The sequence below is a fragment of the Odocoileus virginianus genome, chromosome 26 (assembly GCF_023699985.2).
Source record: "Odocoileus virginianus isolate 20LAN1187 ecotype Illinois chromosome 26, Ovbor_1.2, whole genome shotgun sequence".
Taxonomy (NCBI): Eukaryota; Metazoa; Chordata; class Mammalia; order Artiodactyla; family Cervidae; genus Odocoileus; species Odocoileus virginianus.
The window spans coordinates 14,701,257-14,727,335 of record NC_069699.1 but is presented as its reverse complement, the minus strand read 5'-3'; the positions used below and the strand labels follow the sequence as shown (position 1 = coordinate 14,727,335).

Genomic DNA, 26,079 nt, shown 5'->3' with positions numbered 1-26,079 from the left:
TCTCACAGTGGGAGTCCCAGCCCCTTCTCTTAAGCATAATTTCTTGCCTCCATATTCTGGAGTTTGATTCCTTCTGGAAGAGCAGGAGTAAGAAAGGGACACTTGTGTGCTCTTGGTTTTTGTTGGTCTAATTTGTTGGACCTTCTTGCCCTGGGTACTCTGATTGTAGGCACAGTTGCCTCAACAAATCTCAGGAATCTGCCATTACAGGAAAAGTCTAGAGACCCAGCTACAGTTGTCTGACCAGAGTCCACACATGGATAAGGCTTTGTCAGGAAAAACAGCTGTCCAAGGCCCCCACAGTGTACTCTCTACCTGAGCATGCGTCAAGGCCTGCCATGGCCTCCTGAGCGCCTGGCTTGGCCCCCAAGTAAAAGTTATTGGAGCATGAAGTCTGGATCAGCTCATTCAAACACAAACCACAGGTGAGACAGGCCTTGGCCACTTTCCAAAAGGATAGGCCCTAGTGCTGCAGGCCTACCACACACCACTGTGGCCATTACTCCAGTTGGCCACCTCCTTTTCCAACCACAGAAGTATTCCTGCTCCTCCCTTGTTGACACTTGCCAGACAATCCCTACTCCCCTAGAATTCTGATGACTGATAACTCACTCCCATAAGATATATGTATCCTTTATTCTTTCCACCTATTATGATTTCTTCCCCTACATTGTTAACCCTACCAACTCATCACATCGTTCAGTCTAGTACTTCTGTGGACTATGGGGCCCAGAAACCACAGATGTCCCTAAAGCAGTGTGTTCTGACAAAGCTAGAAAGACATGGGGGTGAGTCTCCTGTCTCCATTTTGTGTTTGGTTAAGTTGCTTATGGGCATGAGTTTGAGTAAACTCCGGGAGTTTGTGATGGACAGGGAGGCCTGGCGTGCTGCGATTCATGAGGTCACAAAGAGTCGGACACGACTGAGCAACTGAACTGAACTGAAGTTACTTAATCTTCCCGGTGTTCCCAAGTCTGTAAGATGGCTTGGTAAGACTGACCTCAAAAAAAAAAAAAAAAAAAAAGACTGACCTCAAGGGTTATAGACCAGTAATATGAGATAATGTGGGCCAAGTGCACAGCCCAGAATCTGATGGTAGGAGTTCAGCAAAGTGTTGGTCTTCCCAAGGGTGTGCTGGAATTCACCCACTGTACATTTTACTTTAAACTCCTTTTTGGGAAAGGCTCCACAATAAATGAACTAGCAAAACAAAAAAATATAGATCTCCTTTTCTCCCTCCTTTCCCCTTTTCTTCCGTTTTCTGCCTTTTATACATGCTCTTTTTCTTCCCTTTCTTTCTTATGTATGTGTATTTGTCTCTGTTATTTTTTTTTTTTCCACTTCTCCTCCCGTACCTTAGCCAGAGTCAGGGAACAATTAACCAAATGTTAAATGTTTTCATTGTGAGAATCAGAAGATGAAAGTGAAAGTGTTAGTCTCTCAGTTGTGTCCAACTCTGTGACCCCATGGACTGTATCCTGCCAGGCTCCTTCTGTGCATGGAATTCTTCAGGCAAGAATACTGGAGTGGGTAGCCATTCCCTTCTCCAGGGAATCTTCCCGACCCCAGGGATCAAACCTGGGTCTCCTGCATTGCAGGCAGATTCTTTACTGTTTGAGCCATCAGGAAAGCCCAGAAGATAAAAGGAGTCAAAAGAGATAAGTGTTTGAGAACGGAACCAACTTTCTAACGTGGTGTCCTGGCATTAGAAACACGTTATCAGTATAGATCTAAACCATTGTGGGCTAAGTGAAAAATTAGGGGGAAGACTCTGTAATCTGAGCCACCAGGGAAGCCCAAGAATACTGGAGTGAGTAGCCTATCCCTTCTCCAGGGCAATCTTCCAAATCCAGGAATTGAACTGGGGTTTCCTGCATTACAGACGGATTCTTTACCAACAGAGCTATCAGGGAAGCCTTAGTATGGCCAGATCACCCTTTCCTCCATTCACATCTTACCAGTTTGTTTGCGGTGATGGGCTCCAAGGCGAGAAGAACTTGGTCAGGTAGGCCCTTAGAAGTTCTCAGGAGCAGAGGGGCATGAGGCAGTGGGAGGAGGCCATAAGGATGGTAGAAAACAGAAAGGAACCAGAAGAGGCTGGCAGAATTGGAGTTGGGCTTAGAGACCTTGACCAAATCATTCTCCTTTCTGCTTATTTCTCTCCTTAATTCTCACTTACCTGTCTTGTAAGGTAGTTAAGAGAATCAACTCTGAAAGTGCTTATGAAATGTGAAGTAAACTGCTTAGGTGAAACATCACAGTTTACATTTACTCAACCACCAAGCACCTATTTCATGACATCCACTCTAGGCACTGGAGAAACATAAAGAATAAGAAAAGATCTTTCTAAGGAACTCAAGAGTTAGTATTTTTAGGATAATGGGTACAATGGGGTCTTCATTCAGTGGACCTGAAGACTTAGAAACTGTTGATAGAATTGGCCTAAAGATAGCTATGGTCAAGCTACTGAAAGGTACAGAGGGCTAACAACAGTCCCAAGGTACCTTCACCCAGTAGGTGTGCCCCCAGCTTTTTTTCCACTGTGTGTGTCCCCAAGGTGAGTGCTGAAGCAGCTCAAATGCTCCATGAGCTGGAGGAAGCCGTGGGACGCCAGGGAGGGTCCCCACAGAGAACGGAGCCTCGTCAGCATCGGAAACCACAGGAAACCAGGTCAGTGCCTGGGGCCCGTTCCCCCTGCTCCAGCACTCAGCTCTGAACTCTAGGGCCTCCTGAGCAGACTGTACTGATTAGTGGATCCTTGAAGCTGGAAGCCCTTTGGCGAAGAGCTAGAAGAACTGGCCAGTGTGTCATCAGAAAGCTACTCTTATCATCCTGAGTCAGCCAGGTAGGGGCCAGGGTGTGTTGGGGGAACGCGTGAGCTTTATGTGCCTGCTTTAGTGCTTTCTTGTTCCACTCTACATAGTGCTCAGTCACCTCCGTCTCTGGCACCCAACGCACAGAAGTGCTTGATAGCTCTGTCAACCCTCTAAGTGAGAGGATGAAGCGTGTGTCCAGGGGAGATCCAAGTCCAGGAGCTGCAAAGGGGCGGGTCCCATCTACAGGGTGTTGCAGGAGTAGGAGGGGTTAAGTAGATGCAACCTGCCATCCATCCCCCTAGCCCTGTACCCGCCTCTTTCCTGTTATTTCTTTGCCAGAGCAAGAGCCCCCTTGCCCTCTAGGTAGGGGAGCAGCAGGGTCTTCTGAGGGGCAGATGTCCCCCAGTCCCCGCGCTTGGGGAAGGAATGTGGCCTGGCTGGCTGGTTGGGATCGAGGAGGAGCTCTGGGGCAGGGCGGGGCAGGGGCAGGCTGAGGCGAGGGCTCCTGCTGGCACTGCACTCCCAGCTGCTGCGCAGCAAGCTGGCCCAGGCCCCGTCGCCCACCTTCGGGCCGTGCAGCCATGCACTGGGCGCCTTGACCCCACGGAAGCCCATGGGGAGCCCCAGACTGGCAGCCCTGCTCCTGCCTCTCCTCCAGCTGCTCACTGGCCTGTCTGCCTCCGCTGGGATTGGCTGCCCCCCCCTCCCCGCTGGAGAACCCGCGGTCTGCTGGCCTCTCGCATGGTAAGGTGCGCCTGCCACTGCTGGTGGGGACGCCTGGCACGTGCAGGCTCCTAAAACTCCCACTCTCCTGCCTGTCCTTTCCTACCACCCAGGTTCCTAAGCTCTGATGGCAGCATCAGCGTGTCCTCTACACCATCTTGAAGGGGTAGCCATAGTCCCAGGGCACCGAGGGCCTGGGCAGGGTGGAGCTGGGAAGAAGAGAGCCAGAGTGGATGGGCTATTGGTTTACGGGTCTCAAAATTAGGTGATGTGAGGCCAAGGCTGCAGGGAGAACACCCCTGTGAGAACCTCTACTAATTTTACTTCTGTCCTTTCTTTTCCCTGCCGGGTCCTGTGCTTTCAGGATGGCAGTTTCACTGGTGAGTCTCATTCCCTGCCCCGCTCCCCTTCCCTGTTTCCTCCATTCTGATTTTTTGTTCTCTACTTAAGAAGTGGCATAGTATCAAGGGAAAAGCACAGGGTTTAGAGTGAGGACAAGCCTGGATTTGTGTTGCATTACTGCCACATACTCCACACGTGGCTTCGGGCGGTGCATGGGTCTGAGGGGTACAGCAGCACAGTAGAAATGATTGTACAATGAAAACTGTTGTCCCTGAGCTGTGGGGAGGATTAAATGAGAGCCAGGTAAATCTCCAGGCCCTCCACCTTGACTAGTCCCTCACCAGTCAGTCGTACAACAATGATCCTATTTTACGCTACCTTCTACTTTACAAGATATTTTCCCACGCATTATCTTACTTGAGCTTGACAGCAGCCCCACTTTATGAATGAGGAAGCTGAGGCTTACAGGAGTCTGTAACTTGCCTCAGGTCACTTGGCCAGGGTGTAAGTGGAGTGCTCAGCCTCAAGTCCAGCTTGTCTAAGGCAGAAGGGACCTCCTGGGACCTTACCATCTGACTTCCTTTTCTTCTGTCACAGGAAGGTCTGCCCAGACTCCTCACCACACCCAGCCGGCCCCTCCCCTCCCCCCCAAGCCTCGACGCGCCTGGTGGTGCCACTGTCCCCGCTGCTGGTGCCTGCATCTGGTGTCAGGCCCCTCGGGTATGAGAAGCAGCCCTTTGGGCCATTCTTAGTGGAGACGGGAGTTGGGGGAGTTTGGGGTGAGCCAAGTAAAACGTATCATACTAGAAGAGATGTTGGTCCTGTTGTCAACCTCAGCAGAGACTTCGGCCATCCTGGAATAGCACACTGTGACTGATGAGTTCTGTTGTATCATTTTGTGAAGGTGTTTCTCCTTTCAGTTGGTACCAATTTTGGGGATTAAAATGTTTCAGTTCTATGAACTTACTATTATTAGTTCTGGTTGTAAGGCAAGATCTGTCTTGTAAGAAAGAACAGACAGATCTTATTCAACTCTACATTTTTCTTGCCTATCTCAGTGCCTGGGGCATATTAAATTCCCACACACTGCTTAAGAATTGACAGTTTATAATTTTTCACTGTTATAAAGAATGCTACTATGAATTTTTGTATACACATAGATTTTTTTCCACTTAAATTAATTCTCTTTGATTGTATCATAGCTTTCAGGACTATAGAAGTTTGGGATCATTTACCCTCCCTGGTGTAAAATGATTGACCGTCCAACACCAGGTCACATCTCCAGATAGGGGAGGGGCTGTGAAGGGCTGGATAGTAAGTGTGTTGTTTCCTGTGCAGGTCTTCAGTGGGGTTGGCTCCACCTCCTAGTGCAGAAATCCAAAAAGTCTTACAAGTTCTGGTTCTGTAGGAGACACAGGATGCCAGCGTCTGCTCAGGTACTCCCCCCGACAGTGCCAGCCCTGCCCTGCGCCCCACCGCCCTTCCCTTTCTGGCCTCTCCTCCTGTTCTCCAGTCACCCAAGAGGGGGAGAGTGTGGGGCTGACGTAGACTATTCTGTCCATTACACAGTTAGGGACACGAAAGCTTAAATGTTGAGCAGCTTGCCTGTCGTGCCCCGGGCTCCACAGGCAGGAATAGAAGCCAGAGTTCCTGGTTCCTGCCCTGAGGCCAGCCTTGCTGTCTGCCTGCAGAGGAAGTTGTTGAGTAGCTGCTGCCTGTCTGAGAAGGGCCATCACAACTCCAGCCCCTCCCCAGACACCTCCCACAAGGGACTGCGCTCCAAAAGAACCCAGCCTGTGGATCCAGAGGCAGGGGAAGGTCTCTCCAGATCTAACTCACAGAAGCTTGGAGGTAGGCACGTCATGTAACTGGAGATGCTGGAGCCAAGTAGTGGTGCCTGTGCTAATGCCAAGAGACAAGGCCACCAAATCGCCCTTCTCCCCAGGACCTGAGTTCTCCTTTGACTTGCTGCCTGAGACAAGGGCTATTCAAGTGACCATTCCTCCAGGCCCAGAGGTCAGTGTGCGTCTTTGCCACCAGTGGGCACTGGAGTGTGAGGACCTGAGCCATCCCTTCGATGCCCAGGTATGAAGTGCCATCTGCCCATAAAGCCAAATCACATAGGGCTGGAGCCAAAGGACCTAGCCATTGTACAGATGAGGAAACTGAGGCCCAGAGAGGAATGGTAATTGTCCAAGACTTCTTACAAGTTTGAAGTGCCTATCATGAAGATTTCTTTGAACTAGAGAGAGAATACAGGGGGCCATGTCTCCTGGCAGGAGAGGAAGGAAAGAGGGGGTAGAGACCTGGGACAACCATGAATGCCTAGCAAGGAAAGGAATATGGCACTTAACCTCAGTGCGATGATCCTAAGTGAGATTTAGGTTGCCTTTTCAGTTCCATCAAGAAGTTGTTTTCCCTGAGAAAATAATAAATTGGTCACATCTGTCTTGATACCCTTCGATCTCCCTCTCTTTTGTCACTGCTCCTCAGAGAATGAGATGTCCCCTGTTCTCCCAGCCTATGGCCTGACATCCCACCTCAACCTCCTGTTGTCATGGATGCTCTTATATACAGTTGGAGCCATTTGCAGGGACTGATGCTGTACCCAAGTCCCTCAGCTCTCCACACTTAAAAAGATGATGCCTCCCGACATCATCATGATGCTAGCATTTAATGCACTGAGTTGGTGCTTCCAGCACCTATCACCCTCCCCAGCATACAATAGGGGCTCAATAAATGTATATTCCTTTCCCCAACTCCTCCCTCCCCACATTCCATGTATTGAGACACTTAGAGCAGATGGTCAGACTACAGGACAGAGACCCCCTGAGAAGAAATTTGTCAGTGAAAGAAATAAGCCTCAGATAAGAGGAAAAGCAGGATGTATGGTGAGTAAGTTCCCAGCTTCTTCCTGCCCTTGTCCAGGGTGCCTCTGCTCTTTCTCAGGCCCCTCTTCATCTCTCCTTTGCTGAATTGTCCACAGAAAATTGTGCCTGGGGGCCGCACTGTGGACTTGCCTTATGAATTCCTTCTGCCCTGTCTGTGCATCGAGGTAAGCAGATGAAAAGGTGTGGGTGGTCCCTGGCTCCACTCCTAGGCCACCCAGACAGCACAGTTGGTCAAGTATATCTCCACTGAGTCCGGTTTTAAAAGGGCTGGTGTTAATGAGATGCTGGGGGAGACTAGTGCCAGCCTAACAGTGAGCCTCACACTGGGTCAGGGGTGGAGGTGTCCTGCTGATCATGGGATATTCCTGGGGGTGATTCCAACCTCAGCCCCACCCAAACCCACCTTGCCTTTGTTGAGACCCAGTGTCAGCCTACCCACGGAGCAGAATAGACAGCTTGCCTTCACTGGGTGTTCTGAGCCGTTAGGGTGAGGGCTCATGGCCACTGCAAGGTTGCATATGGCTCCAGAAGTGCCATTCCCACTAGCCCTACATGGCAGTCCTCCTCCTCTGCCTGTAGGACTGAGGGGGCCTAGCGTTACGACTTCTTTTAAGGGACTTCCCTGGTGGTCCAGTGGCTAAGACTTTACACTCCCAATGCAGGGGGGCCAGGGTTTGATCCATTGTCAGGGAACTAGATCCCACATGCTGCAACTGAAGATCTCCTGCGCTGCAACTAAGACCCAGCACAGCCAAATAAATAAATATATTTTTGGAAAAAGGCTCCTTTGGGCTAGACAGAGAAGTCTGGGGGCCCTGTTACCAGGAAGGAGATGAAAGGGAAGGTACAGGCAGAGACATGTAATGAGGAGCACCTGCGAGGGGTACAGCCACTGGATGTTGGGGGGAGAGGCCTGTCAGGGCACTTGGCAGCTTGGGGATCGCTGAGAATGGACACCTGGGAAGGCAGAAGTTGAGGAACATGGACCTCATGATTTGCCTCTTTCTGGGGCTAGGTTCTCCTCTCCCAGAGAAGAGGACTCAACCCCTCCCTCACTGATCTCGCTCCTGTAGTCTGGAGTTCCTCCCCAGGCGCCTCCACCCTGGCCCGCACCCCACACGACTCCCCCTCCTTGGTGCCCAGCCAGCTCGGGAAGCTTGTGTCCAGGCAAAGTCAAGCCAGAATGAGTTTCAAGTCTGAGTGATGTTGGGAAAGCCAGTCCTCTGACCTCCATCCCCGTTCCCTTCTCCCACAGGCATCCTACCTGCAAGAGGACACCGTGAGGCGCAAACAATGTCCCTTCCAGGGCCAGCCTGAAGCCTGTGAGTTGCTCATGTGACTCCTGTGCACGCACACCTTCTCTCTGTCTCTCTCCCACACACACGTACACACACACACACACACGCACACACATGCACACCCTCTACACTGGTATGGGAGGAAGTCCGCAGAAAGCTTGAGGCACTTTCTCTCTGGAATCAGTGCAGAGGCAAGTCATGGACTACCATGTCTGCTAAATCGGACCACTGAACGTTGTCTTAGGCACTGTGGGAGATTCAGAAATACCCACCTCAGGAGGCAGTGTCCTAAGAGGGTGGATCAGAAGACCTGGGCTCACATCCCAGCTCTGCTACTCATTCTTCTCTGAGCCTCAGTCTCCTCATCTGTGAAATAATAGTACTTGTCCTGCCTCACTTTCCAACTCCTTACGAGACTGGAATTCAATATTTTATGTGAAAGTGGTTGGTGACATCTATGCATATCGTTGAGCCCAAATTGCAGAGACAGGATGCTCAAACATGACAGATGAGTAGCAGCAAGCAGCCTATGGTCCAGGGCAGGATTGTATCTAAGGAATAGGCTATAGGGCATGATCTGTGGGGACACAGAAGCCCATGATGGTTGTCTCAGGGGAGGGAGAAGCCCATGGTGGTTGAATAGAAAAGGTCTCCTAAAGGAGGTGACACCTGAATTGGGCTCAGAAAAAGGGCGGGATTTAGAAAGCAGAGAAGGGAGAATAAATCATTCCTAATTTTGAGAGGAATGTAAGAAAAGATATGAAGATTTTGAGTTTGAGGAGCAGCAAGTATTTGGCCAGAAAGGAGGCACAAGAAGGAGAGGAGATAGCTGAATATAAAAGGTAACAGGAGGGGCTGGAGGCGGCATGCTCCTTTATCACTTAGGCAGACCATGGCTGTGCCAAGCTCCTTCAGAAATATCATCTCCTGATGCCCTGGGGATCGGGGTCAGTCTCAGGCCTCCTGGGCCTCACTCTCTGCCCCCGCTGCCTGCCCAGATGACTCAGACTTCTGGGAGTCAATGAACTTCACTGACCACAGCCAGCATAATCAGATGGTCATGGCCGTGACACTCCGTTGCCCACTGAAGCTGGAGGCCTCCCTGTGCCAGAGGCGGGGCTGGCCCACCCTCTGCGAAGACCTCCCCAATGCCACGGCTCGAGAGTCAGAGGGGGTGAGTCAGGCCTTCCTAGGGCCTGGGCGAGCAGGGCTAGGGCCTGGGGGCCTGCTCTCACCTCCCTTCTCCCCCCACAGTGGTATGTCGTGGAGAAAGTGGACTTGCATCCCCAGCTCTGCTTCAAGGTAACAGCATGGGCAACAGGGACCGGAGGGTGTGCGTGGTGCCTGGAGCTTGCTGACTTGCTCTTCTTGGATTTCTCAGTTCTCTTTTGGAAACAGCAGCCACATTGAATGCCCCCACCGGACATTCGGTGAGCCAATAAGTGACCCTGGCTGGGACCCCTCTCCCACCATTTCACCCTCACACAACTGTGGTGAAGTCAAACTCTATTCCTGCCCTAGACTTCTCTGTCAACTGCAGCCCAGCTCCTATCACCTCCCACAAAACATCCTCTCTCACCTGATGCTCTCCCCTACCTGCTCCCCTCCCCAGCAGCCCCGTCCTGGAATGTGAGCATGGATACACAGGCCCAGCAGGTGGTCCTCCACTTCTCTTCAAGGACGCATGTCACCTTCAGTGCTGCCTGGAGCCACCCAGGCTTGGGGCAGGACAGCGTGGTGCCCCCTGTGTACAGCGTCAGCCAGGTACGGCCTCGCCAGAGTTTGGCTCCCTGGGACCTATTGATTAGAGCACATCAGGGAGAGGCAAGCAGATATCTGCCTCACAGCATCTGCTGGTTTAATGACTTGATAAGCCTGTATTCCGCTGTGGGGTCAGTGGAGTCTTCGATGGAGCAGTTTCCAGGCCTTTCCTTTTCTGAACCAACAGGGATAAACAGGCAAGAGGATGGCCCTCCCACTCCCAGCCGCTCTCTGACCCACTCCAACTGCCACCACATTTTGTGCTGATGCCCTCTTCTTAACCAGCTATCCTCCACACACCCCTGCCCGCCTCCACAAGGCATCTGGCAGGAGTTCTGTGTGTCTGGGAGACAGAGCCCCAGGAAGCTGAAGTGCTCTTTGCAGAATACTGTGAACCACTGACAGATTTAACTCTATCATGTGAACTAAAAACAGCTAACTAGCGGACTCTCTTCTGTGTGTCTAACATAAAAACCACCATCAAATGTATCCGCAAAACCACAGCACCAAGCTGACTAAGCATGCTCGCTCTCTTCAGTTCTTTCTTGCTCACATGCAGCTTGTTTACTTGTTTTATATTCTTTAAGGGCTCCCAAGCAGACAGATGGTAGCAAATGCTACAGATTTAAGACAAACTCATGTGGGATGACCTAAAATAGGGAGCTATATCCAGGGACTCCTTTTCTGCTGTGAGCTGGGAACATCATTGAGTTTAACCATGGTTTGAGAGCCACTGTAAAATACCCACTCACAGCTGGCTGGAGAATGGGGGCTGAGGAAGGACTGGGGCAGGGGCTGTAGGGTGTTCCCAAAGAATGGAGATTGATCCACCCTAACCAACGCCCAGAATACAGGTGAAGCCACATCCTGCCTGTAGACGGAGGGCCGTCAGTTCAGCATGAGTTTATTCAGTGCCTGCTCTGTTCCCACTCTGTAATAGGCCCTGGAGATATAAGAAAAGTATGTAACACAGTCTCTGCCTGTAAGGAGCCTATCGTGTAATAAATAAGCACTACTACTAAATGAATACACACTACACTGTGTATTATAAATGGCATCCACCTGTATATTCCCACGTGAGGCTTTCAGTAACCCAGTAAAATAAGGATTATTATCCATTATACACAGATGAAGAAACTGAGGCTCAAGGAGGAAGGTAGTCTTATCTCGATGCAAAGACCCCCCTGCTAGGAACCACAAAGGCAGTAGTTAAGCCTGACTTTTGTTAGCTGTGGTCTCCTGACTCTACAACTTACATTCTTTCCAATGGACAAGCTGCCCCTCCAGGTTTGCAGGGCAGAGATTAACCTCCTGGTTCGTGAGCTACTAGAGGACAGAACCAATATCTGTGCCCACCTTGTTTCCTCAGGGCTTGGTACAGTCAGTACCCAGAGTATGTTGATGAGTGCCTGATTAACGTGTATCTGTGCCACAGTTCAGATCTGGGAATGATCAGCAGGATCTGTGAATGAAGCCTGGGAAGGCTTCTTGTTGGGGTGGCACTTGGTCCTAAGCCTGGTAGGATTTGGGGTGGGGGTGGCATGGAGAAGGGAAAAACACCACATGGGCAAAGGCTCAGGGCTGTACAGAGCCAGATTTGCCTCTATGGGGACAGTCATTCTGCTCTTTGTTCCCACAGACTCAGGGCTCAACCCCAGTGACCCTAGACCTCATCATTCCCTTCCTGAGGCCAGGAGGCTGTGTCCTGGTAAGGAATTCTGCCCTCACTCTGCATACACACCCCTGGCATCTACACCACAGGTGGCACATGGGGCAAATCCAGTCGGTAAAAATGTTTTATTTGGCCAGCACAGTGCTCAAAATTGGAAGTAGTTGCCACCATTTAATTGGTGGGAGATGTCCTATTTTAAAAAGTTGACTTCTGGCATTTCTTGAAAACTCAGAAAACCTGGTGCTTTGTGTCCACATTCAGACGTGGTGATTGGGATGGGAGCTCAGTGGTGTCTGATTGCTTCAGTCAGGACTTGTGCCCCTCCAGCTCCTCGTGGATACCCTGGTCCACTTTGGGTTTACTTTCTGAGTTTGCCAAAGCTGGTGCAGACGCAAACCCTGTGCTAGAGAAATGCCCTCTCCAGGGTCCCCTTCTCCATCCTCCCACCTCATTCGGCTTCCCCGGGGAGGAGGGTTTACCCTGGCTCACCAGGGTGTGGGGCTCTGTGCCCTCAGGTGTGGAGGTCAGATGTCCAGTTTGCCTGGAAGCGACTCTTGTGTCCAGATGGTGAGTTCCTGGGAGGGCCCGGGGAGTGAGAGGGAGGCTGGGCGCTGAGGAGCTGGGCTTCGCCTCACGCTGCTTGACTCAGCCTCTCACAGACGCCTGGGGCTCCTGATCCTGGCGCTGCTGGCCTTCACCACCCTACTGGGAGTTGTTTTGGTTCTCACGTGCCGGCGCCCACTGTCAGGTAAGCTCACTGGGAGGTAACCTGAGGACTGTTTTGGCTCCTAGGCCAGTTGCCCTCCCATTCCTCCCCTGCCCAGTATGCCTTCCCAAAGAGCCTCCTCCCTGCCGTGGGCACCAGCCCTGTTACCAAGGCTGTTAGCCTTAGGCCCCCTAGTGGGCAGAGATGGTTAAAGCAGGACAAAGGTCCCTAGAGACGCCTCCGCGGCGTCTCTAGGCGAGAGGCAAGTGAGGTGGAGATGCAGCCAGCTCTGCACCTGTCGCCCTCGCCCTTGCCTCTTCCGGGGCACCTTTATCTAAATTAGCCCAAAGGTGCCCTATAGACTAAAGCTGCCTTGGGTACCCAACCCTGGCGCAGATGAAGAACAGGAAAGGGGGGGCGGGGTGACGTTCAACCCTATCAGGTAGCCCCGAGACCTGGGAGGGGAGGGCTGGGTTTTCATTTAGCCCCCAACCCTGCTCATCAGTTGCTCCCGCCCCCAGGCCCGGGCCGAGCGCGGCCGGTGCTGCTGCTGCACGTGGCGGAGTCTGAAGCGCAGCGGCGCCTGGTGGGAGCACTTGCTGAACTGCTGCGGGCCGCGCTGGGCGGCGGGCGCGACGTGATCGTGGACCTTTGGGAGGGCACACGGGTGGCGCGCGTGGGCCCCCTGCCGTGGCTCTGGGCGGCGCGGGCGCGTGTGGCGCGGGAGCGGGGCGCCGTGGTTCTTCTGTGGAGCAGCGCCGGCCCCAGCCCCACGGGCGGCCCGGATCCTCGCGCTGTGCCCCTGCGCGCCCTGCTCCGCGCCACCCCGCGCCCGCTGCTGTTGCTGGTTTACTTTAGTCGTCTCTGCGCCAAGGGCGACATTCCCCCGCCCCTGCGCGCCCTGCCCCGCTACCGCCTGCTGCACGACCTGCCGCGCCTGCTTCGTGCCCTGGACGCTCGGACCTCTACTGAAGCCACCACCCGGGGCCGCTTCGTCGCCCAGCCGCGCCTGCGGGGTCGCGTGGAGCTGTGCCGCAGGCTGGAACTGGAGGCCGCCAAACTTGCCGACCAAGGCTGAACAGAACTCAGCGCAGTCGGGATGTCTGTGGCTGCGGGCCTAGGGTCGCTGGCTGGACCCCCCTCACTCGGCGTCCCCGCCCACTCTCCATGTCCCCCGTGTCCAACCTCTTCCTCCTGCTCAGGCTTCCTCAGAACCCTCAGAGAGAGTCTCTCTTTACCGAGAACTCCCTTGACCTCAGTCCTGTGGTGGGTGGGGATCATCACACTTCCTCTCTCCAGAAGTTGCAGAGAATCGTGCACGTAGGCTCCAGTCCACACCGGAGAGGTTGGGACAGGGCTTGGGGAGGCAGAAGAGATGGCAGTTCTGACTGGGAGGCGCCTCCAGACGGAGTACGGGGGCGGAGGGGGGCTCTGTGTTGGGGGGTGGAGGGGGCAGAACACCCCTTGGGGCTAAGGATCTGCCTTTTCCAGATGGGGGCCCTGCCCACAGTTGCAGGGAGGGAGGGCTCGGGACCCAGGGAAAGAATCTTTGGCCCTGGGTGGTGGGGGCAGAGATGGGACAGTGGAGACTGACAGAGAGGTGAATAAAAGAAAACGTGATGGGTAAACTAAGAAACACAAGGTGCCTCCTCAGTGTGCCCAGGGTGCTGAGCTGGGGGAAGGGTCAGCAGTACCCTACCCAGGGGTGGTCATACATCATTCTGTGGGCCCAGATCCTCTGTGTCCACATCCACATCCACCTTTGTCACGTTCTCACAAGCAGTGCCTCTGAAAAGGCAAAGAGGGATCTGCAGATCTTGATCCTCACTGTGATTCTTCAGAGAGAAGAAAGGAAAACAGGTGGTGTGGGTCCTTGGTTTCGCAGCTAGCCTGTGGCAACAGCACAATTAGGACCCTGCCTTCCTGCCTCTGGGTCCTGGGTTCCTGTCCCCTGACCCCACACTTCAGCATAAGCCAAGCAGTGATGAGAAGCCCACTTTCGAGTGCCTTTAGAGCTCCTGTTCCACAGTGAGGTCCCAGGAGAATGCGGGAAGGGACCTGGAGTCCCAGAGTCATATGGGAAGTGAAAATGCCCCAGGAGTGCCCAGAACCCTCCTCCTCAGGGACTCCCAGGGTGAGTAAGGCTCCCTTACTCACCCATTAGGCCGCCGCCCTCTGCAGGGCCCCTCCCAGCCAGGTGTCAGTGGAGAAGGAGGGGGAGGAGGGGCTGAGACACCACTCCAGTCCCGGGCTGCTGGCTCCCAAGTCTGGTGTTGGTGGGAGGGACCGGGCGGGGCGGGAACAGACGGCTGCCTGCCGGGAGCCAAAACGAAAGCACTCTGGCTGGGACTGGCCCGGAGTCAGGACTCCCGGGAGAGGCGAGCGAGAGCGGGCCAGCGCCGGGACCCCAAGGCTGAGGAGCGATTCCAGCCTCTCCTGCCCCGAGGCCCACGGCTGAGTGGGCGAAGAGGTGGTGTGTCTGCCCCCCCTTGGGGGGGGGGGCAGGACAGGGCCTCAGGCCTGGGTGCTGCCTGGCACCTGGAAGATGCCTGTGCCCTGGTTCCTTCTGTCCTTGGCACTGGGCCGGAACCCCGTGGTCCTCTCTCTGGAGAGGGTTGTGGGGCCTCAGGACACGGCCCGCTGCTCTCCGGTGAGTCTGGGGACCTGGGCGGGCTGAGGAAGGCTCCAGGTTCGGTCCGGGGCTGTTGAGGCCCTAGCCTGGCTCCTGTCACTGCCATCCCTGTCAGAACTGCCCTGGCTGGTCTGTCGGGTGCTGATGGGGTAAGAGAAGAATGGGGAGGGGGCAAGAGCTAGATCTGAGTTCTTCTGGGAGGGACTCAAAAAAGGGAGAAAGAGTCAGCGGCAGAGGGAATGTTAGGTTTGGAAGCATAAACTCTGACTTCTCTGTACCTCTCTCCCAGGGCCTGTCCTGCCACCTCTGGGGTGAGTAGCTCTACTTTTAGAGAGGAAGGGTCTTCCTGGGTTGGCAGCAGGGAAGGGGGCTGGGAGCTGTTCAGCCCAGGGAGAGCCCAAAGCTCCTTGGCCCTCCGGGGGTGTCAGGTGTATCTGGACTCCGGGGTCTGAGTGGCTTCAGCACCCACCCCGCCCTTCACATGCAGATGGTGACGTGCTCTGCCTGCCCGGGAGCCTTGCGTCCGCCCCAGGCCCCGTGCTGGTGCCCACACGCCTGCAGACAGAGCTGGTGCTGAGGTGCCACGAGGAGACTGACTGCGACCTCTGTGTGCGTGTGGCTGTCCACTTGGCCGTGCACGGTGAGCCTGGCATCCTGTGACTGGGCATTGGGTGCACGTGAGTGTGTCTGATGTGGACACGAGGGTGGGGGAGTCTGTCAGGCAGCCCAGGGCATCCTCAGATTCTCCTGGAGGGCACGGGCCAGTGCACACCCCCCAAGTCAGCCTGGTCTCACCGCCCGTCCCCCAGGCCCCAGGCCTGGCCTCTGCTTCCAAGCACTGAGCTTCCTGGAAGGAAGCCAAACCCAGAGCCGAGGCTGGACCTGTGCCTTGCTCTCGGGCCCTTCCAGGGTACTGGGGAGATCCTGACAAAGAAGAGAAGTTCGGAAGAGCCGCTGACCCAGAGCTTGAGGAGCCTAGGAACGGTGAGGAGAAACTGGCCGACCCAGCTGTCCCTGCCCAGAGCCTCGCCCTGGCCTCCTGGGCCTGACCGCCGCCCGGCCCTGTTCACAGTCTCTCTCCAGGCCCACGTCGTGCTCTCCTTCCAGGCCTACCCTACTGCCCACTGCGTTCTGCTGGAGGTGCAAGTGCCCGCTGCCCTGGTGCAGCCTGGTCAGTCTGTGGTACGCAAAACAATAATAACGCTAACCACTTCCTAGAGATGAAATTCATGAAGTACTTTCACGTGCACTATCTCTTTAAGTAAGTCCTGATTTCGGCAGGGCTGTGGGCAAGTCGTTTCAGTCCTTCAGGCTCCAGTTTGCCTATCCATAAAGCGGGAATAAGGATAGTCCCACCTCGGGACTTCCCCGGCAGTCCAGTGGTTGGGACTTCCAGCTTTCACTGGAAGTTTGATCACTGAGGTTTGATCCCTGGTCAGGGATCTAAGATCCCACAAGCCATGAGATGTGCCTCCCCCACCAAAAAAGAAAAAGGAGAATAGTCCTATCTCATAGGATTGTTGAGAGAATTAAATGTTGGCTGTTGTGAGAATTAAATGAGTTGATATATGTAAAATATCTGGTATAATGCCCAGCTCTTGGAAGAGTCTCAGAAAGTTTAATCTTCCTTCTGTAATCCCTTAACCGGCCCTGCTGTCTCTCCTCCTGAGGGTGTGTGCTTTAGCACTAGAGTCCTTGAGGACACGTTCACGATGGAATCTGGGGCCATACAGTATAGTCGTTGGTTGGGAATAGGGCAGAGGGTGAGTGGAGAGGGTCCATGGAGAGGATTCTGAGCCTCATACCACCAGCCTTCCGCCACCCTCTCCTCACAGGGCTCTGTAGTATTTGACTGCTTCGAGGCTGCCCTGGGGGCCGAGGTGCAAATCTGGTCCTACACTCAGCCCAGGTACCAGAAGGAACTCAATCTCACGCAGCAGCTCCCTGGTAAGTGACCCCAGAGCCTGAGGGACCCCAAGTCTGGCCCCTTGTCTCTCTCCCCACTGGCCACTGCCCCCCTGCATTCACCCCCTTCCTTGTCCCAACTTCACTCAGGCACTCTCACCCCCAGCCTCCCCAGGTGACATTGCTCCCCAGTGGGCACTGAAGTGGATATGGGCGACATTGAGGGGACAGGGAGTCTTCCCAGGGGTTGGTTTGCCCCCCTCCTTTCTTTGGCCCCTAACCCCACTGGAGGCTTTTCTGTGATCTCTCCCCAGACTGCGGGGGTCTGGAAGTCCAGGACAACATTCAGAGCTGCTGGGGTAGGAGCTAGGTCGAGCTGGGAGGAGGGAGGGGCTTGCTCTGGAGGGGGCGGGACCCTGGGAGTCAACTCAGGTCTGGCTGCCACACCCCACAGGCTCACAGAGCTCATTCATTCATCACACATGATATGCGGTAGCTCCTACTCACTGCTGGGCATTCAAAGCTGAATTCTCACTCCTTAGAACAAATATTTATTCATACCAGGGACATCCAGAGGTCCAAAGCATGGTCAGGATTACGGTGTAAACCTCCCCCCAATATATCAAAATAAAAATAGCTTTAAACCATAAAATAAGGGCTAAGGATCTCAAGGTTCTGATGATGTTTTTCACGTGCACTATTTGGACATTTGTTTCATTCCTTTTAAAAAAATACTTTATTCATCATGGTGTACCATACATACAGAAAACTGTAAAGTGCACTAATTTTAATTCCAGTTCAATTAATTTTTACATATGTGTACACTTGTAGAACTACCAGCCACGTCAAGATAGAAACATTGTGGTGCTTCTGAACTCTTAAATTATTTCAACTTCATTTTCTGCTTAGTTTCTTAAACTTAAGCTTGATGCCTCTTTGGTAATTCATTTAAGACTGCTCAGCACCAGGGCTTTGATATACAGATACACATCATGGATTTCATGTCTTTATTCATTTAGTAGACCTTGATTCACTTAGTCATCAGATATTTATTGAGTAATTATTCTGCCCGAGAAATATCCCTAGGCACTGGAGGTAAACCAATTAAAAAAAGAAAACCTGACAAAAATCCCTGCCCTCACAGAGCTGACACTCTAGCTGGGAGTCAGGGTCACGGTAGAGGTGACGGAGGACAAAATAAACACGTGGAAGTGTGAAATACACAATAAGTTAGATGGTAATTACTGCTACAGAGAAAATTCAGGGAAGAGGGATATGAAGGTTGGGAGTGGCAGTGGGCAGTGGTCAGTCAGCAAAAGACATGAAAGAGGCAAGGGAGGAGCCAAATGTGTATCCAAGGGGAGAGGGTTCCATGTGGAAGGAAGAGCCAGTGCGAAGGGCCTGAGGCAGGAGTGTGTTTAAGTATTAATAAGGAGGATAGTGTGTCTGCAGCAGGTGAATTAAGGACACAGGTGCTAGGAAGTGAGATTAGAGGGGTCACAGCAGCCAGACGGGAGGGACTTGCAGGCATTGTAAGGACCCTGACTTTTACTGTGGGAGTGAAGTGGTGGGGGCAGGCATCAGAAGGTTCTGAGCAGAGGAGAATGTTTTATTTTAGTGGTTACGGGGTACTTTCTGGCTGCAGAGGGAGAAGCAAGGAGAAGAGCCATCTCCAGACCCCATACTGGGGTCTGCACAGGCTCCATCCTGGGCTGCGGCCAAAGTCTGGTTTGCGATGGAGACACAGGCTCTGCCCTCCAGGGGCCCCTAGTCTAAGTGGTTTGAAGGAAACTCCAAAGGGCAGTGGGTGGGTATGACCCAGGCTTGGCTGTGCAGAACAGATGAGGGAAGACTGTCGTCTCTGCATCCCCCCACAGCCCTGCCCTGGCTCAACGTGTCTGCAGATGGCGAGGACGTGCGCCTGGTGCTGGATGTCTCTGAGGAGCAGCGCTTTGGCCTCTCCCTGTACTGGAACCAGGCCCAGGGCCCTATAAAACCCTGGTGGCACAGTAACCTGGTGAGGCCTCCCCCTCCCCAAGTCCATTCTCACCGTAGGCTGACACCCATGCTAAAGGTGCAAGTGCCTTATCACACGGGGACCCTTGAAAAGGACACAACCACCCACAGTCAAAGGAAGGATCATCAGTGGGGGAATAGCTCCCTGCCTCGTGTCCTTAACTTTGGCCTGCAGCCTTCCTCCTACTCATCTTCTCCAGCTTCTCCCCTTCTACTTGTCCCACAGACTGGGCCACAGACCATTACCTTGAACCACACAGACCTGGTCCCCTGCCTCTGTATTCAGGTAGGAGCAGAGTCCGACTGGGGGCCTGGGGAAGGGGATCAGGGAATCGGTGAGAGTGTTGGTCCTCACCTTCCTGGTGGGATCTATGGCTCCTGGGGGGCTGCCCCCCCCCACCTTTGCTGTCCTGAGTCCTCTTCTTGTGCAGGCCTTGAACACTCTCCCTGCTCTTTGAAGGCTTCTGCTACTCCTCCAGTTCCCTCTCTGGGCCTCCCTGGAGAGTAGAGCCTGTGTTGTGAACTCAGACTTACTTGAATCCTGATTCTTGCCATTTCCTAGCTCTGTGACCTTGAGCAATTCACTTCACCTCTCTGAGCTTGTTTCCTGTAAGTAAAATGGGAATAACAGTACCAGCCTAAGAGGGCTGTTACAAGGAAGTGTGCCACTTCCAGCTTATATATGCTATAATAATACATTCTCCCTCTGATTGTACACTTAATTGGTCATCAGGTCCCATGTTCTCCCTCTAAGATTCACGTCTCTCATTCTCACTACCTGAAACACCCTCATTTCTTTTTCATACACCCTAATCCTTCCAGTTCAAATGTTACTTCTTTCCCAAAGCTTTTTGTCAAACTCCTGGCCTTTCCTATGTCCAAACCTTCTTGCATTTTTGTCCTTTCTGCTCACTACTTATCATTTCTTTTGTTATTTGGGCACCTGTCTCTTCTTGCACACCACAGATCCTCAGTAAATTGAGTGCTTGACTTATTAATTTGTTTTATTCTTACTACAACTGTGAATCTGTAATTTCCCTGAAGGCAAGGAAATAATTCTATTCCAATTTAGTAATTTCCCTGGAGCTTTGCATAATGCTTGGCATGTAGTGGGTGCTAGTCAAGTTTGTTAAGTTAATGAATGAATTAATGCATGAAACTCTACTGCTTAGCACAGTGTTAGGACATGTGACAGACACTCATGAAATGTTTGCTGTGACAAACATTTCTCATTTGACAAAAATGTTCTCATTGCCAAGCACAATGCCTGCTACATAGTAGGTGCTCTTAAAGGTTTGCTGAGTAAATTATTATATTTCTCCTGTGCTTAGAACAAGGCTAAGCCAAGAATGGGTGCACTTAAAAAGTCTATTGGAAGAATAAATGGAGAATAAATGGATGTGTTCTTCATACTTAGCACAGTGCCTGGCAAGTAGTACATTCTCACAAAGTGATTGTTGAATGTCCCCATGCCTACCATAGTGCTAAGACACATAGTAGGTACTCATTAAAAATTTGTTGAATGAAGATGTTGCCAGATCTTGGCATGGGGATTGCCGACAGAATAAATGTGTGCAATTCTAGGACTTTGCAGAGAACAAGAAGACCATATGTTTGTGAAATACGTTCTCCCTCTATATTCAGTATCCTAGAGGGATTAGTTCCAGGACTTCTGTAGATACCAAAGTCTGCGATCCTCAAGTCCATTATATGATATAAAATGGTGTGCTATTTACATATAACTTACTCATATACTCCAGTATACTTTAAATCATTTCCAGATTGTTTATAATACCGAATACAACCTAAATGCTACATAAACAGTTTCTTGTAGACAAATTCAGGTTTTGCTTTTTGCAACTTTCTGGAATTTTCTCCCCAAATATTTCTGATCTGAGGATGAGGGAAGGTGGATAAGGAGGGCCAAGGAGGGCTGACTGTTTGGGGCTGAATGAATGCATCCCCAGGGCTTTAAGCAGAGGATTGGCTGGGTTGAACTGACCTGCGGAGCTCTCTTTCCTTTCTAGGTGTGGCCTCTGGAGCCCGATTCTGTCAGGACCAGCATCTGCCCGTTTAAGGAGGGTGAGTGAACAGGTCCTGCCAGGCCGGGAGCAGTGCGGGAGGGACCTGCTGGTGAGCAGTACAGTGACCTGGTCCTCTGCCTGCAGACCCCCGCGCACACCGAAACCTCTGGCGCGCTGCCCGGTTGCAGCTGCTTCCCCCGCGGGGCTGGCAGCTAGACGCGCCGTGCTCGCTGCCCGCCGAGGCCACTCTGTGTTGGCAGGCACTGGATGGGGGCCCCTGCCTGCCGCTGGTCCCGCCGCTGCCCCGAGAAAATGTTACTGTGAATGTAAGTGAAGCGGCAGGAGGTTTCTGGGGTTGGGGAAGGAAGGGGAGCCCAGGAGCCCACTTTCATGACCTCATGCATTATCCTCTTTCCACAGAAGGTTCTTGAGTTCCCCTTGCTGAAAGGCCACCCGAACGTCTGTGTCCAGGCAAGAAGGGGGTGCCAGAGAACTGAGCTGGGGACAGGACCACACGGACCCCCAGTCTTCTGGATCCACTTTATCCTTGGGTCCCTGGAGCAAAGTGGTTACCGGCTTCCTCTTTAGGAGCTCCACTATTTACTTTAGCAGTGCATGGCATGAGAGCCTGGGCACTTCACCTGTCTGAACGTCAGTCTCCTCATGTATTTAATGGGGATGATGATAGTAACTACTTCATAGAGTGGTTATGAAGATTAAATAAGTGCTTCACGTTGGTGACTGGCACAAACTAAATGTTCAGCAAACCTTAGCTGCTTTGATTAATTGCTATAATTATCCCATTTCCCTACCTGGAGAAATAGGTTGCTTTACAACTTCAAAAGGTGGTTATAAAAATATTAATTCAAGATTTATTGAGCAACTACTATATGCCAAGCACTGTTTTAGGCTCTTGGGATAGCTGTGTCAGTGAATAAAACCAATAAATATTCCCACCTTTAGAGAGCTTATGTTCTAATAGAAAAAGACAGACAATAGACATAATGAGTAAATTACATAGTCTGTTATAATTGTGTATAATTGCTATAGAAAAAGATGGGGAAGGATAAAGGAGGGTTGTAGTTGTAATTTCAAGAGGGGCAGTCAGATGAGGCTTCTTTGAAAAGGTGGTTAGATGAGATGGGAGTATATAAAGTGCTATCAGAAATGAAAAGAGTAGGGACTTCCCTGGCAGTCCAGTGGACTTTGCATTCCAGTGGAGGGGGTACAGGTTTGATCCCTGGTTGGGGAGCTAAGATTCCACATGCCTTGCAGCTGAAAAACCAAAACATAAAACAGAAGCAATACTGTAACATTCAATAAAGACTTTTAAAATAGTCCACATCAAAAACAAATTTTATTTTTTTAAAGAAATGAAAAGAGCTAATTTAGGACTGAGTTTCCCAGGTGGCTCAGTGGTAAAGAATACGCCTGCCAATGCAGGAGACGTAGGTTTCATCCCTGGGTTAGGAGGATCCCCTGGAGAAGGAAATAAACCCACTCCACTATTTTTGCCTGGGAAATCCCATGGACAGAGGAGCCTGGTGGGCTACAGTCTATGGGGTCACAAAAAAGTTCAGACACAGTTTAGAGGTTAAACAGGGAAGCAATTTAGGGCCGTCAGGCCCTTTAGCACAGATAACCTCACAAGGCTGAGGCTGAGAAAGATGGAGTGATTCCTCATTAACCAGCCTTGAACCTAGATCTGCCTAAGTTCAGGTCCAGAGTCCAGACCACCTCCTCCCCCAACCTGACAGGCCTCCCCCTTGTCTCTCCTTCCTTCTCTCCTGATTTTTCTGGCCTCAGGTTCTCTTTTCCTCATGTCTCTAACTCTGGCCTTTTCTGAGCAGGTGAGCACCTGGGAGAAGCTACAGCTGCAAGAGTGCTTGTGGGCTGGTGAGTGGGCCCTCGGGGCGGGGGGAGCTGGGGCAAGGCCACTGCGATGGGGTGGACCCAGGAAGTGCCAGCTTCTGGGTGAAGGTCAGGCATGGAGCAGGGTTGGGCTGGGTCTAACTCAGAGTGGGTCTCACCCTTTCCAGACTCCCTGGGGCCCCTCAAGGATGACATGCTGCTGGTGGAGACACGAGGCCCCCAGGACAATGGTTCCCTCTGTGCCTTGGAACCCAGTGGCTGCACCCCACTGCTCAGCAGGGCATCCACGGTAAGGGATGGCGGACCCTCCTCCATGTCCCTTTCCAGCTCCATCTCATACCTGACCTCAAATTTTCACTCTCTTGACGTTCCCCTCCTCTGAGCCAAGCCCTGTTGCTGGTCTCTGGGAATGTGGGGGTGACTTAGACTTGGGCCTTGTTCTCACTGGCCTCTCAAAAGTCTCCCAGCACCACCTCCCCACCCCAACTATTCTGCCCACCTGTAGTCTAGTGGTCCCCTAGGTGTGGTGGCTCTAAGTGACAGCCCCTACTCCTTGGCTTGGCAGAGGGCAGCTCGCCTTGGAGAGCAATTACTACAAGACGTGCAGTCGGGCCAGTGTCTACAGGTAAGGAGGTGGCAGGAGTGCCCTTCCCAATGCCAAAAGACAACAGGCTTCAAACCCTGTCTTAAACCTTTTGTACCTCTTCCTGTGCCTAGCAGGAAAGAGAACCCTTCTGGGGCAGGGTTCTCCTCACTGTCCTCTAGAACCCACCCACCCATGTGCTTATTTTGTGTCTAGCCCGGGGAAAGCTAAGGGTTGAGCCACTGTCCCCAAGTTGCTCACTGCTGGGTAAGAAACCAGCAAACAGATAACCACTGGGTTAAGACAGTCAATAACCAATGTGTTAAGCTTTGGGTTCCAGGGGACATTCAAAGAAAGATCTCTTTCTGTGGGCCAGTTCTGGCACCAGGAGGAAGGCACAGTCCAGAAAACAGGCACAGCATGAGCAAAGCAGAGCAGCTTGTGGCAACCTGCTGGGTGTGGGGGGAAATATGCATGGTCGAAGCTGCAAATTTGGGACCAGAATTTGGTGGGTGTGGAACACCAAGCTGGGGCCCTGGATTTGCTTTTGTTTGTATCTTACAGCTGTGGGACAATGACCTGGGAGCACTCTGGGCCTGCCCCATGGACAAGTGTGAGTATTACAAGAACTGCCCTTGTCTGTACCGGGAGCTGGAATCTTGACAGGGACCATTCCCAGGGAAGCACACACAATGGCCTCGTCCTTCCCTGGCTAAGATCAATCAGAGGGTAATTCCTTCATTAATTCACAAACTAATCTGGTGATCCCAGCATCACCAGACACACAATCCTTGTCCTCATGCCAGTGTCCAAAGCCCTGAATGCTTACAGAGGGGAGCTGACCTAGGTCACGTGAGTTCAGGGGAAAGGTTGGACATGAACTCTGAAGGCTGAGCTAGATGAAGGGGGTGGGTAAAGATGCATTTTTGTGAAGACCCTGGGTGATTTTTTGAGGAACTCCAAGGTGGCCAGTGTGACTGTGTTTTGAGAGGTAGACCTCTGTCATGAGATGAGGACATGAGGGCCATTGTAGGGCCTTGGGAACCAATGTAACCAATTTGGATTTTATATTAAGAATAGCAGGAGCTTCCTGAAAGGCTATAATCAAATTTGCATTTAAAAAGATCTCAGGCTGACATGTGGTAATGAAAGTGAAAGTCAATCAGCTGTGTCCAACTCTTTGGGACCCCATGGACTATACAGTCCATGGAATTCTCCAGCCAGAATACTGGAGTGGGTAGCCTTTCCCTTCTTCAGGGGATCTTCCCAACCCAGGGATCAAATCCAGGTCTCCTGCACTGCAGGTGGATTCTTTACCAACTGAGCTATGTGATAATGAGTTAGAGGCAAAAAAGAAAGAGGTCAGGGACATCAGACAGAAGGCTGCTGCAGTCATCCAAGAGAGTGAGGTCAAGAGTCCAGCAACCCTAGCCTTGGAGTGGGGACAATAATCTTAGCTGACATCTGAGCACTTACTGTGTCCATCCAGCATTATGTTCAGTACTTTATGTGGGTCAATACATATAGTCCTCACAAGAATCCTATGAAGTAGATACCATTGTTATCTCAATTTTACAGAGGTGAAAACTGAGGCAGGTGAAGTCACTTATCCAAGGACTCCCAAGTAGACTGATCTGTGTTCATACCCTGTACTCTGACCCTATGAGCTCTGACTTTGGGCAACTCACTTCATCTCTCTGAGCCTCAGTTTTTCTCCTTCGTTAAGTGGGGGTCTCTTAACAAGCCCATCTTCTCCCTTCATTCTCCTAGACATCCACCAGCGCTGGGTCCTGGTCTGGCTGGCCTGCTTACTCTTGGCCGCTGTGCTTTTCCTTCTCCTTCTTCTCAAAATGAACCATGTGAAAGGTGAGCGCTTCCCAGCTCTCCATTCCCCAGGGGGCAGGACTGGAAGTTGGCCAGGAGAAAGCGGGGACCGGGCTGACCGGCTGCCTCCGCTCCTCTCCCCTCGCAGGGTGGCTGAGGCTCTTGAAGGAGGACATCCGCGCGGGGGGTGAGTGTGAGCAAGAGCGGGGCGGGGCCCGCCCCCAGCGGGCCGGGCCTCGGGCCAGCTCACGTCTCCCTCCCGCTCTCTTCTCTCCCGCAGCTGCCGCCCGGAGCCGTGCGGCTCTGCTCCTCTACTCCGCCGACGACGCGAGCTTCGAGCGCCTGGTGGGCGCCCTGGCCTCGGCGCTGTGCCAGCTGCCGCTGCGCGTGGCCGTGGACCTGTGGAGCCGCCGCGATCTGAGCGCGCAGGGAGCGCTGGCCTGGTTCCACGCGCAGCGGCGTCAGACCCTGCAGGAGGGAGGCGTGGTGGTCCTGCTCTTCTCGCCCGGGGCCGTGGCGCTGTGCCGCGAATGGCTGCAGGATGCCACTTCGGCGCCCAGGGCGCACGGCCCCCACGATGCCTTCGCTGCCTCGCTCAGCTGCGTGCTGCCAGACTTCTTGCAGGGCCGCGCGCCCGGCCGCTACGTCGGGGCCTACTTTGACAAACAGATGCCCGCGGACGCTGTGCCCGCCCTGTTCCGCAGCGTGCCAGTCTTCTCTTTGCCCTCACAGCTGCCCGACTTTCTGGGGACTTTGCAGGGGCCTGCTGCCCCCCGCCCCCGGCGGCTCGCGGAGAGAGCAGAGCAAGTGTCCCGGGCCCTGCAGCCCGCTCTGGATAGCTGTTTCCGGCCCCCGGCTGCCCCGGGGACAGGACGCGGGATGGGGCCTGAGGCAGGAGACAGGACTTGAATAAAGTCAGACGCTATTTTTCTACCCGTGTCTCCAGTGTGTCTCCTCAGTGACTGTCCACCAAACTACCAGCATCCGGTATCCCCGCGCCCCTTTAACTCCCGG

At 52.8% G+C, this 26,079-nt stretch overlaps 2 protein-coding genes across 10 annotated transcripts; both read left to right on the top strand.

The window, feature by feature from the left end:
* Positions 1–2,851: 2,851 nt before the first annotated feature.
* Positions 2,852–13,850, top strand: IL17RE (interleukin 17 receptor E). 5 transcript variants are annotated; one of them, XM_020887529.2, is made up of 16 exons: positions 2,852–3,560; positions 3,904–3,919; positions 4,479–4,601; positions 5,220–5,317; positions 5,573–5,732; positions 5,827–5,966; positions 6,868–6,936; positions 8,028–8,094; positions 9,069–9,244; positions 9,325–9,372; positions 9,452–9,500; positions 9,683–9,834; positions 11,471–11,539; positions 12,019–12,070; positions 12,153–12,251; positions 12,731–13,850. In XM_020887529.2, the coding sequence occupies exons 1-16, from the start codon at positions 3,243–3,245 to the stop codon at positions 13,285–13,287; spliced, it is 2,193 nt and encodes a 730-aa protein (XP_020743188.2). In that variant the 5' UTR covers positions 2,852–3,242; the 3' UTR covers positions 13,288–13,850. The 5 variants fall into 5 exon arrangements, with proteins under 5 accessions (XP_020743188.2, XP_070311664.1, XP_070311663.1 ...); XM_070455563.1 differs by having other exon boundaries at positions 5,510–5,732; positions 9,686–9,834; XM_070455562.1 differs by having other exon boundaries at positions 5,510–5,732.
* A 653-nt stretch (positions 13,851–14,503) lies between these two features.
* Positions 14,504–25,998, top strand: IL17RC (interleukin 17 receptor C). 5 transcript variants are annotated; one of them, XM_020887524.2, is made up of 19 exons: positions 14,504–14,859; positions 15,131–15,152; positions 15,329–15,481; positions 15,751–15,825; positions 15,914–16,023; positions 16,677–16,788; positions 17,061–17,105; positions 18,624–18,763; positions 18,989–19,048; positions 20,790–20,844; positions 20,931–21,112; positions 21,207–21,257; positions 22,637–22,682; positions 22,826–22,947; positions 23,224–23,283; positions 23,806–23,854; positions 25,012–25,107; positions 25,214–25,252; positions 25,346–25,998. In XM_020887524.2, exons 1-19 carry the CDS (start codon positions 14,755–14,757, stop codon positions 25,972–25,974), a joined length of 2,151 nt encoding a protein of 716 aa, XP_020743183.2. In that variant the 5' UTR covers positions 14,504–14,754; the 3' UTR covers positions 25,975–25,998. The 5 variants fall into 5 exon arrangements, with proteins under 5 accessions (XP_020743183.2, XP_020743186.2, XP_070311667.1 ...); XM_020887527.2 differs by lacking the exon at positions 17,061–17,105; XM_070455566.1 differs by lacking the exon at positions 18,989–19,048.
* Positions 25,999–26,079: the final 81 nt, after the last annotated feature.